This window comes from Macaca fascicularis, chromosome 14 (genome assembly GCF_037993035.2).
Source record: "Macaca fascicularis isolate 582-1 chromosome 14, T2T-MFA8v1.1".
Taxonomy (NCBI): domain Eukaryota; kingdom Metazoa; phylum Chordata; class Mammalia; order Primates; family Cercopithecidae; genus Macaca; species Macaca fascicularis.
This window is the reverse complement of record NC_088388.1, coordinates 118,038,208-118,057,565: the sequence shown is the minus strand read 5'-3', so window position 1 is coordinate 118,057,565 and position 19,358 is coordinate 118,038,208. Positions and strand designations below refer to the sequence as shown.

Below are 19,358 nucleotides of genomic sequence, written 5' to 3'. Positions count from 1 at the left end.
TTTGACAGAGTTTCACTCTTGTTTCCCAGGCTGGAGTGCAGTGGCGCTATCTCAGCTCACTGCAACCTCCTGGGTTCAAGCGATTCTCTTGCTTTAGCCTCTCGAGTAGCAGGGATTACAGGCATGCGCCACCACACCCAGCTAATTTTGTATTTTTAGTAGAGACAAGGTTTCTCCATGTTAGTCAGGCTGGTCTCAAACTCCTGACCTCAGGTGATCCGCCCACCTCAGTCTCCCAAAGTGCTGGGATTATGGGCGTGAGCCACCATGCCCAGCCTCCTTTATAAATTACTTACCCCGTCTTGTGTATGTCTTCATTAGCAGTGTGAGATCAGAATAATACAGTCCAGCATGGCCAAACCCCATGCCAGTATCTTGTTCATGGGCCCCTCCAGCCTCCACTGCCTCTGAACCTAGTGCCCAAGAACCACGTGCAATAGATCATGGTTGGTAGTTTAACCAGAAAGACCAAGAAGAGTGCCCGTCCTGGAAGCACCAGGCAATAAAGAAGAGGTCACAATCGGTGGAAGGCACACAGCTTTTTAATAGCAGCAAGTCAGGTGCATCTGCCTCGCGGGGCCACCAAGCCATCGTACCACTGTGGCAAAGGGGGCATGAGGATGAGGAGAAAGCACCAATGCGAGGGCACCCTCAGTGTCCACAGGTGAGCATAAGTCATGAGGGGAAGTTTCCAACACATCTGGATGGCAACACCCCTGGCATGGCAGACATAAGATGTGAGCCCCTTGGTGGCACAATCAGAGGCTCCTTGAGAGGAGGGGGAGGCAAGGTTGGTGGTGGTGCTTCAGGGCACTCTGGCCATCCAAATGCCACATGCTTTGGTCCTTCTTGATGAATGGAGAGGAGGCATGTTCCATCTCCAAGCCCGAAGCATTGATTCACCATCTTTAACTTGGAGATTCCAGACTCGGTCCTGATCGAACATGCCCTAGGAGGGCAACTGGCACAGCTGTGCCCATTCCTTTGCCCCCAGACCTGAAGGAATCTTTCTAGGGGGAGCAGTGCAAGCCAGGAGGCCACAGAGGGAAGAGGTTTAGGGCCAGTGGTCACATAGTTAGGTGCCTGCCGCCAGTGTCTCAGCTTCCAGAGCCTCCCAGCTGCTCTAGGAGGCCCCTCACCTCGCCCTCCACTCGCAGCAGCTGGGCCTTGCGCCAAGGATTAAGGGTAGCACCCCGGCTATCTTCCAGATCCCGCAGGAGGAGCTCAAGGTGTCGCTGGACCCGGGCCCGGTCCCAGCTGTTGAGGTTCCGCTGGACTTCGCTGAGGATCACTGACCAGTATTCCGACACCGCCGTCCCCTCTGTCAGTGACACCACCACCCGGGCACCACCTTCAGCAGCACCCCCCAAGTCTCGCAAGACCTGGCGGCCCTCTGAGCTCAGCTCATTGAAGTAGAGGCTGGCAGGAGAGAGAAAGTCGATGCCATTCAGTAGAGCTCTGAGAAGGAGGGCCCGAGGGTAGACAGATGGAAAGCAGGGGGCCTCACATCTCATCTCCTGGCTGCAGAGTGCGATCAGGTAAGTATCTGCAATGAGCCAGAGATGGAGGGTGCTGGCCAGTGGGAAGCAGGGACTAATATTAAAATTCTTTTTTTTTTTTTTTTTTTGAGACAGAGTCTCGCTCTGTCACCCAGGCTGGAGTGCAGTGGCATGATCTCGGCTTACCGCAACCTCCACCTCCCGGGTTCAAGCGATTCTCCTGCCTCAGCCTCCCAAGCAGCTGGGATTACAGGTGCGCACCAACATGCCCAGATAATTTTTGTATGTTTAGTAGAGACAGGGTTTCACCATGTTGACCAGGCTGGTCTTGAACTCCTGACCTCAGGCGATGCGCCTGCCTCGGCCTCCCAAAGTGCTGGGATTACAGACATGAGCCACCGCACCCGATCCTGATACTAGAATTCAGTGGGACCAGGGACAGTAGGCCTTTAGGAGAAATGGTGGTAGGGAACTGGGGCAGTTTAAGGGCCAGTCACAGAGCGGGTGGGTTGACTCAGAGCTAGGTTGACAAGGATCAGTCAGAAACCAGGAATAGAGGACAGGTGACAGGCCCAGGCCCAGAAGCACTCCCTAGGATTGGAAGAGCACAGTCGAGAGATGGAAGTAGTCTGAAGGGCTGGGGGCAATGGGACCAGGGACAGGACTCACTGCAGCAGTTCCAGGGAAGGGTGCTCCCGGGCAGCTCTGGCCAGGGCCAGGGCCGCTGTGTCACCAGCACCATTGTAAGCCACGTTCAGCTCCTGCAGCTGCCGGTTGCGATCCAGCTGGGCAGCCAGCAGCTCCAGACCTTCGTCCCCAAGGCCGGTGTGCAGCAGGGACAGGTGTGTCACTGAGGTGTTTCCTGCCAGCCCCTCCATCAGCAGGGCAACACCTGCCGCCATCAGCGGGTTGTTGGACAGCCTACGGCCACGTGCAACCCAAGGTTATGAGGGCCCATTGAGAGGAGGGGGAGGCAAGGTTGCTGGTGGTGCTGGCAGCCTTGATGGGGCAGCGCGCTGTGCTGGGTGTCAGGACGTGGGCCAAAGAGGGCCCTGCTTGGGGCAAGAGGAGCCTGGACATAGAAATGCAGGCCCAGGAGAAAGGGTAGAGCAATAGGGGGTGTGGTGCCTGGCAGAGGAGGGAGAGTAGGGGAGCTGGCCTTTCCTTCCCTCTTCCCCCGACCCCCTTCTTATCTATTCCCTTCCTCCTCACCATTTCTGTTTCCCTTCTTCTGCCTTTTTCACCCCCTCCACAGCCTCTGCTTCTCCCTTCCCTCTGACTCCTGTATCCTTCTCCCTGTTCTTCCTTTTTCTCTCCTCATTTGCCTCCCCTTACACCAACCAGAAACTCGGAACCCAGGTGCTCGGGTTCCCCATGTATCAGTCAACACTTCAGGGGTGTCTACTGAGTGCCCAGCATTAGGGTCATCCTCAGGAAGCTGCAGGAAAAATCCTGGAAGGGGATCAGTGGCACTGTTACCAGGCAACTGGCCTAGGTATTATTCCACCCTCTCTCCCTGCCTCCCCCAGGCTGTTTTTAGCCACGTGAGAGGTTTCTTAGCACCCATTACAGGTGGCATCTTTCCCTGCTGCCCCGCTGCTTGCAGTAGACCTAGGGGAAGTGGAGGGGACCAGTCAGGGCCTAGACCCACCTCCATTTACTATCCCTTGGACGGGCCTGTGCCAAGTATGCCAGGAGGCAGGGAACTCACCCTTGACCTTAGCTGGCCACCAGGATGCCCCACTCCCAGGGCACTCACCGCAGTGTGGTAATTTGGCACTGGTCATGTAGCAGCAGGTCTCGGAGGTCCTTGCAGGCCTCAGGGCCCAGGCTGTTGAGTTGCAAGCTGGAGCAGAAGGTGGCCAGAGGGGAGGTGAGAGACCAGGGAGGGAATTCAGCAAGCAGTCTGTCCATCTACCATGACCTTTTTTCATCAGCCTGCCTCTGGGAATCCATACCTGCCTCCCCTTTTTTGAGAGACAGGGTCTCACTCTGTCACCCAGGTTGGAGCACAATGGCATGATCACAACTCACTGCAGCCTCAGACACCTGGGCTCAAGCAATCCTCCCATCTCAGCCTCCTGAGTAGCTGGGATGATAGCCACATGCCACCACACCTGACTAATTTTTAAATTCTTTTGTAGAGACAGGGTCTTGCTATGTTGCCCAGGATGGTCTCAAACTACTAGGCTCAAGTGATGCTTCTGCCTTGTCTTCCCAAAGCAGTGGGATTACAAGCAGGAGCCACCAGGGCTGGCTCCTCCCTTCTGCTGCTCCTGTCTCCTCCGCCCAAACTAGATTTCTTCATCTGGTCATTCATCAGTACCTCTGGTTTCCCTGGCACTTTCTCTTCCCACTGCTTCACCTCCAACCCTCTTCATGCCTGTGCATGAGGATAGGTCCTTACCCCAGTTTCCGGGCACGCAGGAAGACAGGCATGAGTGTGCGCAGCCCAGCAGGGTCTAGCTGGCAGGAGGCCAAATTCACCTCATCCAGGGCATGCCTTCCGCTGCCCAGCACAGATGCCACCACTGTGCACTTGACGGGTGTCATACGCACACCTGCCAAGTTGAGCTGACGAAGGGAGCTGAGCACCTCGGCGGAGAAGCGCTGGTTCTGGAACTCGTAGTGGAAGAAGAGGTGGTCAAGGAGCTCCGACGGGGGTAGCACCTGCCGGCCCAGCTTGCCCAGCTTCTTCTTGATGGCCTGGGCATTCTCCAGGGCATCCAGGTTCTTGATGGGGCAGCCAAGCTGAGCTAGCACAGCTCGGTTGTGGGCAGAGAGAAGCCCCCCCATGAATATGGGGAAGAGCTCGAAGACTTCATCCTCAGGAGGCTCATCTGGGTGGCGCCGGGGGCCCTCCACGCCTAGGATACTGGCGCCCATCTGGTCCAGAACATCATCATTGTAATAGTCCTCCTCTCGGAACATCTCCAGCACCATGGCCTGGGCCACCGCCTCCCGGCTTTTACCCACCATGCGCCCAAACACTCGTGGAACCACCTGAAAAAGAAGCAGGGGAGGGTCACTGTGGCCTTCCACATGCCTGTTCAGCCTTCAAGGCTCAGCTTAAGGTACACCCCTGTGACCGCTCCAGCCCTGTGGTCTCCCCGTGAACTTAGCATAATTTGTCTGATCATGCTACTCCCCTGCTGCGACACCTTCCACTGCCTATGTGGCAAACTCCAAACATTTAGCCTGGAATATGAAATGATTTTTAAAACTAGAGATGGGGTCTTGCTGTGTCACCTAAGCTGGTCTTGAACTCCTGGGCTCCCTAGCCTAGGCCCCCAAAGTGCTAGGATTATAGGCATAAGCCACTGCACCCGGCCCAAAACTTTTAATAATTTGGCCCTAATTTGACTTTCCCAGGGTCATATCTCAACACCTGTCTCATGTGCTGCAGACATTAGGAACTTCTTTCTCTTTCCCAAACACCCTGATACATTTTCAAACCCAGGAGGTGGTAAGAAGGAATTAGCATGTATTACACACTTAGTTTGGGACCAGGCTAGGTGTCACAAATACATCACCATCTTCAACATCATTGTTGTCTCAGCAGCTACGATTGATGCAGCTCCTACTGCTTTAAGGTCTTGTGTGATCTGGGCCCTGCCAACTACAATGCCTTCATCACAAGCCTCTTGGCCCCACTCACTATGCTCCTGCCTTTTTGGCTTTTTTCATCTTAACAGTGCCAAGGTCAGGCCGGGCGCGGTGGCTCAAGCCTGTAATCCCAGCACTTTGGGAGGCCGAGACGGGCGGATCATGAGGTCAGGAGATCAAGACCATCCTGGCTAACACGGTGAAACCCCATCTCTAATAAAAAATACAAAAAACTAGCCGGGCGTGGTGGCGGCGCCTGTAGTCCCAGCTACTCGGGAGGCTGAGGCAGGAGAATGGCGTAAACCCGGGAGGCGGAGCTTGCAGTGAGCCGAGATCGCGCCACTGCACTCCAGCCTGGGTGACAGAGTGAGACTCCGTCTCAACAAAAAAAACAAAAAAAACAAAAAAAAACAAAAAACAACAACAACAAAAAAACCAAACAAAAAAAAAACACAGTGCCAAGGTCTTTCCTCCTTCAAAGCCTCCATAGGCCCGGTGCAGTGGCTCATGCCTGTAATCCCAGCACTTAGGGAGGTCGAAGCAGGAGGATCACTTGAGCCCGGGAGTTCTAGACCAGCCTGGCCAATATAGCCAGACACTATCTCTATCGAAAAAAAATTTTTTTTTTTTGAGACAGAGTTTCGCTCTGTCGCCCAGGCTGGAGTGCAGTGGCGCAATCTCTGCTCACTGCAAGCTCTGCCTCCTGGGTTCACGCCATTCTCCTAACTCAGCCTCCTTAGCAGCTGGGACTACAGGCGCCCGCCACCATGCCCAGCTAAGTTTTTGTATTTTTAGTGGAGACGGGGTTTCACCGTGTTAGCCAGGATGGTCTCGACCTCCTGACCTCGTGATGTACCCACCTCGGCCTCCCAAAGTGCTGGGATTATAGGCGTGAGCCACTGCACCCGGCAAAAAAATTTTTTAATAAAAAAAAAAATTAGCCAGGCATGGTGGCATGTGCCTGTAGTCCCTTCAGCACTGGAGGTCGGGGATGCAGTGAGCTGAGATCACACCACTGAACTCCAGCCTGGGCAACAGAGCAAGACCCTGTCTCAGAGAAAAATAAAAAAATCCTCCAGGGTGCTGCCCCTTCCTGGGGCATTTCCCCCCAACTTCTTCCCTTGGCTAATGCTACAAGGGTCAGATGACATGCCCTTCCACAAAGAGACTCTCCTGACCCCTCAAACCAGTTCCCCCACTACACACTTTCATGGCATCTGGGGCTCCTTTCCAGGCATTTGCCGTAATTTTTCCTTATATGGTTACATCGATATTTTTGTGCTGAAACTGCAGGAAGCAGCAGTTTCCTTCTGGGAGAGGAGCTCCGACTAGATCAGAAAGGGCAGAAGCCTGTAGTTTCCTCAGATTCTAACACACTGCCTGGCACACAGCAGGTACTCAAATATCTGACAAAGAAATAAATGTTGGGGGTTTGTGATATCTTCCCCCATCCCTGCAATGGTAGTGAAAGGGAAGAAGGGTCATTCCTCTGGCAACAAACCATGACATTGTTCTGTGGCACCACCTTTAACGTCTGGGTTTTTTTTCACTTTTTGATTTTTTATTTGTTTAGAGACAGGGTCTTGCTATGTCACCCAGGCTGGAGTGCAGTGGTGTGATCCTAGCTCACTGCAGTCTTTAACTCTTGGGCTAAAGTGATTCTCCTGCCTTGGCCTCCTGAGAGCTGTGACTACAGGTGTGCACCACTGCACCTGGCTATGTTTCATGTTTACATGTGAGGTTCCTTTCATAGAGGTGATAGTACCCCTTCTCCAACACTAACCTGTGACAGAATATGTCACCCTGTGAAGCTGAATCCACAGGATTGTGAATAAACAGATGGGCTCAGTGCTCTGCCAGGGCAGCCCTCCCTCCAAGAGGGCTTGGGGGTGTGGGGCTGACAATTCTTGTGGGTTTTCAATAACTGGGGGCTTTCTGAATCCCCTCGGGAGACTGCATCCTCTCGTTGCAACTCAGGTCCAGCAGGCACATCCTCAAGGCGGGGTGGCCTCAGCAGCAGCTGTGACCTCCTATCAGAGGTGATGGTGTGAGAAGGAGTGGGCTGCACGAGCCTGTTTCTTTTCTTTCTTTTTTTTTTTGAGACAGAGTATCGCTGTGTTACCTAGACTGGAGTACAGTGGCGCGATCTCGGCTCACTGCAACCTCCACTTCCTGGGCTCAAGAGATTCTCCTGCCTCAGCCTCCCAAGTAGCTGGGATTACAGACACGTGCCACCACACCCAGCTAATTTTTGTATTTTTAGTAGAAATGGGGTTTCGCCATGTTGTCCAGGCTGGTCTCAAACTAAGTTTGTTTCTATGTGTGACAAACAAACAGCCTAGGCCGGGCGTGGTGGCTCACTCCTGTAATCCCGCACTTTGGGAGGCTGAGGTGGGTGGATCACCTGAGGTCAGGAGTTCAAGACCAGTCTGGCCAACATGGTGAAACCCTGTCTCTACTAAAAATACAAAAATTAGCCAGGCATGGTGGCAGGTGCCTGTAGTCCCAGCTACTCGGGAGGCTGAGCCGGAAGAATCACTTAAACCAAGTGAGCAGAGATGGTACCACTGTACTCCAGCCTGGGCGACAGAGTGAGACTCCATCTCAAAAAAACAAAAGCAAAAAAAAAAAAAGCAATTAAATAGCACTTACCATGTGCCAGACCCTGAGGATGAGTTCCTTTAATCTTCATGCTAGGCCAGTGATATGAGTTCTAGTATTATCTCCATTTCACAGATGAGGAATCTGAGGCACAGAGTTAAGTAACCTGTCCAAGATCTCACAGCTAATTAAGTAGCAGAGCCTGGATTTGAACTCAAATAGCTGAGTTACCAAATTCCTGTGCTTAGTCCTTATGCTTTGGTGCCTATAAAAAGAAAAAGGTGGCTGGGAACACTGGTTCACACCTGTAGCCCAGCACTTTGGGAGGCCAAAGTGAGAAGATCACTAATGAGACCCCATCTCTACAAAATTAAACAATTTTTATTTTTTAATTTAATTTAATTTTATTATTTTTTTTTATTTTTGAGAGGGAGCCTCGCTCTGTCGCTCAGGCTGGAGTGCAGTGGCACAATCTTGGCTCACTGCAACCTCCGCCTCCCAGGTTCAAGCAATTCTTCCGCCTCAGCCTCCCAAGTGGCTGGGATTACAGGCACCCGGCACCACACTTGGCTAACCATGTTGACCAGGTTGGTCTCAAACTCCTGATCTCAGGTGATCCACCTGCCTCACCTCCCAAAGTGCTAGGATTATAGGCGTGAGCCACTGCACCCGGCTACAAAATTAAAATTTTTAAAAATTAGCCAGGGATGGTGGCACATGCCTGAGGTGCCAGCTACTCAGTGAAGTTGAGGTGGGAGGATTGCTTGAGCCCAGGAGGTTGAAGCTGCAGTGAGCTATGATTGCACCACTGCACTCTAGCCTGGGCAACAGAGTAAGACTCTGTCTCAAAAAATAAAAATACATTTAAATTTTTTTTTAAAGTGTTGAAATTCTGCCAGCACTAATCAGCACTCTGCCTCCTCAAAATTGGTTGCAGAAACAACCTAGAGAAAACAAAGATTATCTAGCAAGGTCCCACAGCTTGACAGAAATATCCATAATGCACCAGTATAGTTTGGCAAAAAGAGCACAGGATTCAGAATCACAAAGCCCTGAGCTTCTATCCCAGCTTTTTAAACTTACTATTTGAGTGATCTTAGACAAGTTACTTTACCTCTCAAGCCTCAGTTTATCCCTCTGTAAAAGGGATCATAATAGTATTTCCAGGCCGGGCACGGTGGCTCACACCTGTAATCCCAGCACTTTGGAAGGCCAAGGCAGGTAGATCACCTGAGGTCAGGAGTTCAAGACCAGCCCGACCAACATGATGAAACCCTGTCTCTACTAAAAATAAAAAAGTTAGGCGGGTGTGGTGGCGCATATCTGTAATCCCAGCTACTCAGGAGGCTGAGACAGGAGAATCGCTTGAACCTGGGAGGCGGAGGTTGCAGTGAGCTGACATCGCGCCGTTGCACTCCAGCCTGGGCAACAAGAGTGAAACTCCTTCTCAAAAAAAAAAAAAAATAGTATTTCCTTTCCAGGAGTGATGTGAAAAACAAAAGGATGAACACTGATAAAGCGCCTGGCACACATCACACACACAGTGGCTCCTTCCAGCCCTCAAAGACTTCGCTCAGCTGCGCCGCTCACAGCACAGTCCTCAAGTCTGTAATTTGGTTTCTGGAGTGGACCTGCCCTCAGGATGACTCCCCTAAGCCAATTACCAATGCCATTCATCTTCCTAGTATAAATGAATAAAATGGCATCTGCTTTATAAACCTGTCCCTGGTGATTTAGTTAGGATGAGTCATCACTCTCAGAGCCTAATCACCTCTGGAGGAACAGACACAATCGAGTTTCTGGACCTGCAAAGCAGAGGACAGGCCTGCCTCCTAGGAGGAAAGACACAAAAAAGAAACCACTTTTAGGAATCCATGTAGGATTGTTATTAAAGTCCCCATGTCCCCAGATTCCCCTCCCCAGCCACCAAGCCTTCCCCAGCCTTGTGGCTTCTCTCTAAGCAATCCCACCAAAAGCCAAAATGCCCAGAGCTGAAACCAGATCCAGGAAGAAGATTCATACCTGTGCAGGAAGCAGCAGTTTCCTGCTGGGAGAGGAGCAAGGGGTGAACAGGGAACCCTGTGGGAGCATGGGCAGCTTGGGGTGCTGGGGAGGGAAGAAGCAGGTGGGGGTGTCAGGGATGTTACCTTGATCAGGTTGAAGAGCAGAGGCAGAGCCCGCAGAGGCAGCAGCTTGGCCATGATGCCCAGTACCAGGCTGACGTCCTCCCCCACACGGCCCACGAGCTCAGCCACTTCCTTGCCCACCTTTTGCAGGGTCGTCTTGCGCAAACCCAGCACAATGTAGAGGGCGGCCAGGTATTCCTGCATGGCAGGCACGGTGAACACGAAGGTTCCCGCACGCCCCGGCTCCACACATGGGGCCAGGAAAAACCTCAGGGCATCCCGGCGGAAGATGTGCAGCAGCTGAAACTCCTCCTCCGTCTTGATGCCAGCCTCCAGGCAGCCACAGACATCCTCTTCAGAGAAGTAGGTCTTGCGGGAGGACACCCCCTCATAGGCCAACTTGCCCATGGTTCGGGCTGCATAGGCCATCAGGGACAAATTGGAGGCGTCAGTGCTGTCCAGGGTTTCCCCGCTGAAGTTGAGGCGCAGGAAGCTGGTGTAGATACTTGTAAGGGTCTGCCCAGCAGGCGTGGGGGCATGCAGGAAGTGCAAGGTGGCACAGACGAGCCAGCAATAGGACGGCAGGAAACAGGCAGCGGCGATCTGGTGGTGCCCCTCCAGGTTCCGGGAGAGCATCTGCACCAGGTTGTCACGCTGAGCTGGTGCAGCGGAGACACCTGAACCGCACCCGCAGTCTGGCTGGTTGAGGCGGAGCTGGAAGTAGAGCTTCTGCAGGTTGGTATCAGAGAAACCACAGATCTCACCATAGCGGCCCACGTACTTGCTGGGGATACGGCCAATGGCAGAGGGCCGAGTGGTCACTAGAATGCTGGCCTGGGAAGATCATGGTTGAAAGTTAAGAAAGACCTTAGTGTCCTGTTGACTGCCTCTATTCCCAGGGGACCCCTGAAGACTGAGTGTCCAAGGAGGAAGACATTGATGAGGATAACAGTTATAACTAGCAATTACTGAACTCCTGCTGTGATCCAGGCCGCTGTGCTAATGTTATGTGCAGTATCCCATTTGATCAGAGCAACTCAAGAAGAAAGGAACAGAAGCCTGAGGAAGTTACTGACTTGTTCTGGGTCACACTGCTGGGAAGTGAAGGGCCCAGGAGTTAAAGTAACCCAGGACCTACGGGGCAAGTCAAGGGGCAGCAGTGATAGCCTGGGGTGAAGGGCCACCCACCTCAGGCAGCATGTATTTGCGCAGCAAGTTGACGATGATAGCAGCTGGTTCCTCTGGTTGCTCCGGGTCACTGCAAAGTCCTGTGCCTGCCAGTCGGAAGTCGAGGTTGAGACGCTCTAAGCCATGGAGCACAAAGAGGAGGTGGGACCCAGCGGCAGCCATCAGGGGCAGAACCTTCTTCAGGGGCATGTAGCGCTGGGCCACAAGTTGGCACAAGGAGACTGGGGCAGGGCCCAGGGATGACAGGTCCTCACAGGAGAAGGGGATGAGCAGCTCGAAGGCCGGCAGCCGCCCGTAACACCAGTCCAGAACCATCTTGCGCACCAGCGTGCTCTTGCCTGTGCCCACTGTCCCATACAGCACCACTGTCTGCACCCGGCGCCCAGAGGCATCCGGGTTAAAGAGCTGAGACAGGGCCAGTGGGGGGAGCCCAGCCTGGGGTGGCTGATGCTCCAGGGCCAGCTCTGCGGGTGGGCGAAGTAGCTCATCGGGGGTGCTCTCGCGGATCACAGGATCAACGTGGACTGTGTCTAGGGCAAAAGTCGGGCCAAACTGGCGCTCCTCCCTGGGCAGCCTGCTGAACCACTCAGCCAGGTTCCAGCGGTACCGCTGTATGGCTTCTGAGTGGGAAGACAAGGGAAATGGGTCAGAGAAAGGGGCCTGGAGATGTAGCTTAGGGCCAATCAGGGCGGTGGTGAGGTCAGGCTGGGACATCAAGGCATAGATGCTGATGCTGGGGCCCACAATGGTGGGCACACAAGACTCCCTGAGAAAATATAGACTGTCCAGAAAGTCTGGAATCCCTATGTCAGAAAGTGGGGAGCCACTAGACATGTAATGCTGAGCCTGGACCAACTGGTTTCACAGTGACCTATGTGCCGTCTTAACCCGCTTGACCCAACTTGGTTGAGGATAGGATGGTGTGGCTCTCCTAGTGCTTTGTACATATAAGTGTGCATTGCAAGAGTATTGCAGGAAGGGATACATAGACGGATGGGAGGGAGGCAGAGAGAGGAGGAGGGACCACCGATGGAAGATGGCAGTGGATCCTCTATGCCTTCCTCACCCTACTTCTCCTTCCAGCCCCATCTCCCCACCACACCCCCCAACCAGGGTCCCAGCCAGTCCCTTTACCGGTTGCAGAGGCGCTGGGGAACAGCCGTCCATGCCTCCCGAACCGGGAAGCACTGTCTGCCAAGTTTCCATGGTGGCGTATAAAGGCCCTGGGAACAAGGAGAGGGGATGAGCTGGGACTTGGATCTTGGGTCAGCCCCTTCGCAAGCTCTGGATCCAAGCCCGTCTGCACTGCTAGATTTCCGGTTTCCTGAGATGCAGGCCCCACACTGGACCCCCAAGTTTAGAGGCTTGTCTGACTCTCACACCCTTCCCAGGTGCTGAGGCCTTAACCCTAGCCCTCCAGCCCCCACTGCTGACTGCCTGCCTGGAACTCAAGCTGGTCATGCCAGGCTCCACCCACTTCCCACAGGGTCCTCCCTCCACTGACTACTATGCCTTCTACCACAGATGATCTAAGCCAACTTCCTCTAAGGCCTTGGAGCTGCCACTGTATCCTCCCTCCCCCAGAGGACCAAACCCCTCCCCAAGGTCCCCAAGAGATCAAGCTAGCCCCAAGTCTTGACCCTTCCCAGTCTGCTCTGTTGTGCCCAGATTAGTCCTAAGGTATGACACCCAGGCCTCACCTAAGGGGCCCAAGGGGACGCTCCCCTTGAAGGGGCCAACTCCAGTGGATCAGGAAGGGGATACGTTCATCTATAGAGAGAAGGAAGAAATAGCATCTGCAGATCCCATCCCATACACAGAACCCATGTCTACATCAAACCCCCCAGTATTTGCTCTCATAGCAGCATGTACTGCCCTTTTGCAGCAGTTATTTTGCAACTTTATATTTCATTGTGTGGTTATTTGATTAACATTCATTCCTCTCTCCTCCATGAGAGGGATCACATTTGGGTGTTTTAAAATTTTTTTGTCCCCCTTACGTCTGTTTTTGTTCACAATTTCTTACTTAGAACTTAACACCAGGTCTGCAGTACAGCAGGCACTCAGTAAATCTCTGTTGTATGTAAAGTCAAGTCAGACAAGTTCCTAGACTTATGTAGCTACAAGAGACTCTTGAAGACGATCTAGTCCAACTCCTTTTTTTTTTTTGAGACAGAGTCTTACTCTATTGTCCAGGCTGGAGTGCAATGGTGCAATCTCAGCTCACTGCAACTTCTGCCTCCCAGGTTCAAATGATTCTCCTGCCTCAGCCTCCCAAATAGCTGGGATTACAGGTGTGCACCACCATGCCCGGCTAATTTTTTTTTGTAGTTTTAATAGAGACAGGGTTTCACCATGTTGCCAGGCTGGTCTTGAACTCCTGACCTCGTGATCCGACCGCCTTGGCCTCCCAAAGTACTAGAATTACAGGAATGAGCCACTGCACCTGGCCGAGTCCAACTCCCTTATTTTAGGATGGGAAAAAGGCAGCTGAGGAAGGTGAGGTGACATGCTGAAGGTCAACAGCTAGAGAATCACAGAGCTGAGACTAGTGCACCTGGTATCTGGATCCCTGCTGTCTTGGAGGCATCATGTGGACCCTGGAAAGCAAGAAAGAGATAAAAACAGAAACCCCTGCTTCCTACTCACCTGGTGGCTGGAGTGCTCTTCCAAAACCAGAGCCCCAAGAGGCCCTGGGCAAATGGTGGCCCCACCTCATTCTGGGAGAGAAGGCCAGAGCCTGGGGGGCCTAGGACTGACTTCTATCCTGCAAGAAGAATGGTACGAATGGATGACTGCCACCACTCCTGCCCTGTACCCCTAACCCCATTCCAGCCAAGGAGGGACCTTCCTCCCAAGAGAGGATCAGCCCTTCCTCAAATGTTGGCCCTGCTGAAGCCCTGGCCTGGCTTTCAGCTCTCATCCCTCTCCCAAACTCTCCAACTTGAGGGATCCCATTCTACTGCCTCAGCCTCCCAAGTAGCTGGGATTACAGGTGCCTACCACCACAATGGGGTAATTTTTGTAGTTTTAGTAGAGATGGGGTTTACCATGTTGGTCAAGCTGCTCTCGAACTTCTGACCAAGGCAGGTAATCCACCTGCCTTGGCTTTGCAAAGTGCTGGGATTACGAGCATGAGCCATCACAGCCAGCCTTCCTACCACGTCTTGCCTCTCCCCTGAAGCTTCACGAACACCTTTCCCTGAGTTCTACCCTGGGAAACTGCTTTATTTAGATGTCCTTTTTCCTTCTTAGTTGCCAGCAAGCTCAGATAGGAGTCCTGTGTTCATTTTCAGTGGCTTTCCTGTGCCTAGATTTTCCAGTAATAATTATCCATCCCACTCTGCCTTTCTTCCCCAGATATCAGGTCCTTTTAGCTGAGTTTTAATGGTGTTATCATTTTATGTTCTCTGTGACTTTTATGTAAGCAGCTTTTGAAGCTGACATAAATAACAAATAAATGAATGAACTTCTCACTTGACATCTCCAGATGGACAACCTGCCACTGCTTCAAACTTCTCCCATGTAAAACTGAACTCATCATTCCCCTCCTCTTGTCATTTACCTTGCTGCAAATCTTCCCACCCACGCCTTACACTAGAAACCTGACCTCTGTCTTCAAATCTTTCTTCCCCTGCTCCTTCAGGCAGTGTGAAGAGTACCAGCAATTCCTCCCCACTGCTTTGCCAGCCAGTTGCTGCCCTGACCAGCATTTATTGGACACGACATGATCTCCTCACCAGCCTTTCTGCCTTCAGTCTCATCCCATTCTAATCCCTCACCCCAGGCACCAAGCACCTCCTGAAAGTCCGAGGTTACGAGTCCAAACACTGAGCTCTCACAAGCTATTTTTCTGAGTTTGTCCCAGCCCGTACCTTATTCCCCAGGCTCACCGGATTCTTGCTCTTGCTGTCCTAAATTTGTTCATACACTCTTCTCAGTTTGGAATGACCTTTCTCCTCTGTTAGAGTCCCAACCAATCTTTTTTTTTTTTTTTTTTTTCTGAGACAGGGTCTCTCGCTCTGTTGCCCAGGCTGGAGTGGAGTGGTGCGATCTCAGCTCACAGCAACCTGTACCTCCTGGGCTCAAGCAATCCTCCTGCTTCAGCCTCCTGAGTAGCTAGGACCACAGTGGTGTGCCACCACACCTGGCTAATTTTTGTTTTTTGTTTTTGTAGAGACCGGGTTTTCACCATTGTTGCCCAGGGTGGTCTCGAACTCCGGGGCTAAAGTGATCCGCCCGCCTTGGCCTCCCAAAGTGCAGGGACTGCAGGCTCCAGCCACCACTCGGGCCCCAATCAATCTTTTAAGATCCTACTCAAAAGTCTCCGTCCCTGGAAAGTCTTTTCTGAGGCCTCTGAACTCACTTAAATGGAATGTGTCCCTATTTAGCACCTGGTCTTCTCCACTGAGATCGGGGCTTCTTGGGCAGGGCACGCTTAGGGAGAACTGGCTGCATTAGGCCACCAGCGGAGGAGCTGGCTGGCTGCTGGCCCGTCACAGGGGCTGGGGAAGGGTTAAGAGAGGGCTCCGGAAGCCTGACAAAGCCTAGGTTCCGGGTTAACCTCGGATCTAGGGCCACTGAGTCAAGACGGGACTCGCAGGGCCAAGGGCAGTTCTCCGGTGATCACCCAGATCTCCAGGGCAGTGAGAAAAGGAGGGGGCACTGCAGGAAACGTACAGGGGCGGTGTTCCCACAGGTCCAGAGCTCCTCCACCAAACTGGGTCCCAAACAGCTCTCCTACTTTCAGGTTGCCTCGGGGAACCAGGGGGAGACTTGCCAGAACGCCCGCCATTCAGCGCCCAGCTCTCGTTCCCGGCCGGGATCTCTCCGCCGCCCTTGCACAGCCTCCTCCCCCGGCCCGCCCTGCCCCACGCTCATCACGGCCTCCCAGCCAGGGGCGCAGTGGCGATCAAGCCCGCCAGGCCTTTACCCGCGGCTGCACAGTTCCGGGAGACGTCGGCCGCGGCCCGGAGGGGTCGGCTGAGCGGACACCGGCGTCTCCCGCTGACTCCCAGAGTCCCCGGCTCCTCCGCAAGGCGCTTCCTGCCCGCCTCCGCCCGCCTGCGCGGCCCTGGCACCTGGCCCTGGCAGCGGGAGTGAAAGAGGACGAGCCCAGGCACTTGGATCTGCGGGGTCTGAGGGGGTCAGCGAGAGGGGCCCAGTGCTCCGGAGCAGGCGCAGGGCTGGCACTCCGGGGCCACCCATCCCGCCATCGCCCCCGCCCCCGCCCCCGCCCCCGCCCCTCCCTGCCTCCATCCCCGCGGGCATTGACGCTAGTACTGCCCTCTGCAGGTTCCCAAGCGCCAGTGACACCCAGTGACCTCACTAACCACCTCCCAGGCTGGGCTGCTTGTTAGGCCCATTTTACAGATGAAGAAACTGATGCTCAGAAGGGTGAAATGACTTGTGCAGGTTGATTCAGTTAGGAAGTGGATGAGCCAGAACAAAATCCCGGGCCTGAGTCTTCCTACCTTACCCCTGGGCCTCCCTGAGGCGCAGGTGTCCGCGGGATTCTTCCCTCTGCCCTCTCTACTTCCCCAGCCTACCTTCAGGCAGAGACCTGAGCCTAAGGCTTCCTTGGGTTCTCCCTTAGGTATCTGGTCCTCTTCAGACCCCAGACCTGTAAGTGTGTGGCCTCTGGTAACCTTGGTTAAGAAAGGAGGAAGAATGGGGGCTGAAGGAGAGCTTGCACCCCAACCTGCTCTTCGGGTCTGACACCCATTCATGGCCTAGCCCTGGGGCTTCCCAGTTCCCGAAGCTCCCACCCTTATCCCTGCACTTCCACACACTTCCACACCCTGGGCTCACGTAGGCCAGAAAGGGGAGCCACCCACCACCCACAGCCAGGGCACGCCTTTGTATGCAAGCATGAGTGGACAATATTCACACAACAGAGCTGTGCACTAGGGCACCAACAGACAGGCTCTCCAGGGCAGGGCTGGGAAGAGGACTTACTGAAAACAATGTGGATGTTTCATTTAGACATTTGTTCATTCATTGTAGTGTGGTATTGGGTAGTACTGAGCACCTCACCCCCTTGAGCCAGGTTCAGCACTAGGCCCTGGGCTGCCAACCAAAACAAGGCATGCACCTCGTTTTAATGGAACCAACTACCACATTTACAAATGATGTACTTCAAGGCCAAGGCAGGAGGATCATTTGAGACCAGGAGTTCAAGACCAGCCTGGGCAATACAGTGAGACCCTGTCTCTACTTAAAATGAAAATAGAAAATAAGGATGGGCACGGTGGCTCACACCTGTAATCCCAGCACTTTGGGAGGCCGACGCGGACGGGTCACGAGGTCAGGAGATCAAGACCATCCTTGCTAACACGATGAAACCCCGTCTCTACCAAAAATACAAAAAATTAGCCGGGCGTGGTGGCGGGTGCCTGTAGTCCCAGCTACTCGGGAGGCTGAGGCAGGAGAATGGCCTGAACCTGGGAGGCGGAGCTTGCAGTGAGCAGAGATTGCGCCACTGCACTCCAGCCTGGGCAACAGAGTGAGACCCCATCTCAAAAAGAAAAAGAAAAGAAAAAAGAAAAGAAAAATATAAAAAACAGACAAACAAATGATGTCCGTCAGTGGCAGAGGCAAAGCATTAGGAGAGTCTGGAAAAGGGAGTGCAGAGGAGGTAACATTTGTACTGGATCTGAAAAAATAAATCAGAGGGCCACGCGCAGTGGCTCATGCCTGTAATCTCAGCACTTTGGAAGGCTGGGGGTGAGGGCAGATCTCCTGAGGCCAGGAGCTTCAGACCAGCTCAAATTGGTCACCATGGCCAACATGGTGAAACCCCGTCTCTACTAAAAATACAAAAAATTGGCCAGGCATGGTGGCTTTTACCTGTAATCCTAGCACTTTGGGAGGCCAAGGCAGGCGGATTGCCTGAGCCCAGAAGTTCACGACCAGCCTGGGCAACATGGTGAAACCTCATCTCTACTAAAAATACAAAAATTAGCCAGGCTGGGTGATGCATGCCTGCAGTCCCAGCTATGCAGGAGGCTGAGGCAGGAGAATTGCTTGAATCCAGGAGGTGGAGGTTGCTGTGAGCCGAGATCACACTACTGCACTCTAGCCTGGGAGACAAGCAAGACTCCATATCCAAAAAAAAAAAAAAAAATCAACCAGGAGTGGTGGCGTGGGCCTGTAGTAGCAGCTACTCAGGAGGCTGAGGCACAAGAATTGCTTGAACTTGGGAGGCAGAGGTTGCAGTGAGCCAAGATTATGCCACTGCACTCTAGCTTGGGAGATAAAGTGAAACTCTGTCTCAAAAATAAAAATAAAAGCACAAAAAATTATCTGGGCATGGTGGCACACGCCTATACTCACAGCTACTGGGGAGACTGAAGCAGGAGAATTGCTTGAACCTGGGAGGCAGAGGTCACAGTGAACCGAGATTGTGCCACGGCACTCCAACCTGGGCAATAAAGAGAGACCCTGTCTCAATAAATAAATAAATCAGAGAAAGGAAGGGCAGGGCATGCCAGCAGCAGGGTGAACAACACATTTGCGTTTTAAAAAGAGGTTCTTCAAGGAGAGTAGAATGGAATGTGGGAGGGGAAGTATAGGAACCCCATGAATGTAGTCTCAGGGGTGACAGTTTGGGCCTGATAAACTCCTCTAGCTTAATTCCACTTACCTAGCCATGCAAGGCAGTCACCTGGCGGCAGCTCCTGGACACAGCTCAGAGCAATCTGTTTTCCTTCCCTGTCACCTTCCCCATGGATACGACAGCCATGTAGGTTTTATTAATAACATATACTTTGACCTCTTGCAGACAGAAGTACTGTGAGTCATGCCATGGGCATGTCCTCTGTTGTGTGACCTCAGGATGGGGCACAGTGGCTCACGCCTAGAATCCCAGCACTCTGGGAGGCCGAGGTGGGTGGATCACCTGAGGTCAGTGATCCTGACCTTCGAGACCAGCCTGACCAACATGGTGAAACCCCATCTCTACTAAAAATACAAAAAAATTAGCCAGGCGTGGTGGCAGGCACCTGTAGTCCCAGCTACTCAGGAGACTAAGGCAGGAGAATCACTGGAATGCAGAAGGCAGAGGTTGCAGTGAGCCAAGATCATGCCACTGCACACTCCAGCCTTGGCTAGAGTGAGACTCTGTCTAAAAAAAAAAAAAAAAAAATTATAGCATGAGGCCGGAGTGTGGTCGCTCACACCTGCAATCCCAGCACTTTAGGAGGCTGAGGCAGAAGGATCGCTTGAGCCCAGGAGTTTTGAGACCTGCTTGGGCAACATAATAAAACCCTGACTCCACAAAAAATAATTAAAAAAAAAAAATTAGCCAGGCATGGTGGCATGCACCTGCAGTCCCAGC

General features: G+C 53.0%; 1 protein-coding gene across 19 annotated transcripts; it reads right to left on the bottom strand.

The window, feature by feature from the left end:
- Window positions 1–524: 524 nt before the first annotated feature.
- On the bottom strand, window positions 525–16,249 carry NLRX1 (NLR family member X1). 19 transcript variants are annotated; one of them, XR_012423784.1, is made up of 11 exons: window positions 15,801–16,249; window positions 13,670–13,787; window positions 12,721–12,790; window positions 12,155–12,243; window positions 11,021–11,640; window positions 9,854–10,666; window positions 9,478–9,538; window positions 3,907–4,502; window positions 3,211–3,345; window positions 2,169–2,420; window positions 525–1,419 (listed from the first exon to the last, which is right to left on the bottom strand). XR_012423784.1 is itself a non-coding variant. In XM_005579905.4 (10 exons), the coding sequence occupies exons 2-10, from the start codon at window positions 13,737–13,739 to the stop codon at window positions 1,098–1,100; spliced, it is 2,919 nt and encodes a 972-aa protein (XP_005579962.3). In that variant the 5' UTR covers window positions 13,740–13,787; window positions 15,701–16,249; the 3' UTR covers window positions 525–1,097. The 19 variants fall into 19 exon arrangements, 10 of the variants coding, with proteins under 10 accessions (XP_005579962.3, XP_073871530.1, XP_045226871.2 ...); XR_012423782.1 differs by having other exon boundaries at window positions 3,259–3,345; XR_012423783.1 differs by having other exon boundaries at window positions 15,954–16,249.
- Between the last annotated feature and the right edge of the window lie 3,109 nt (window positions 16,250–19,358).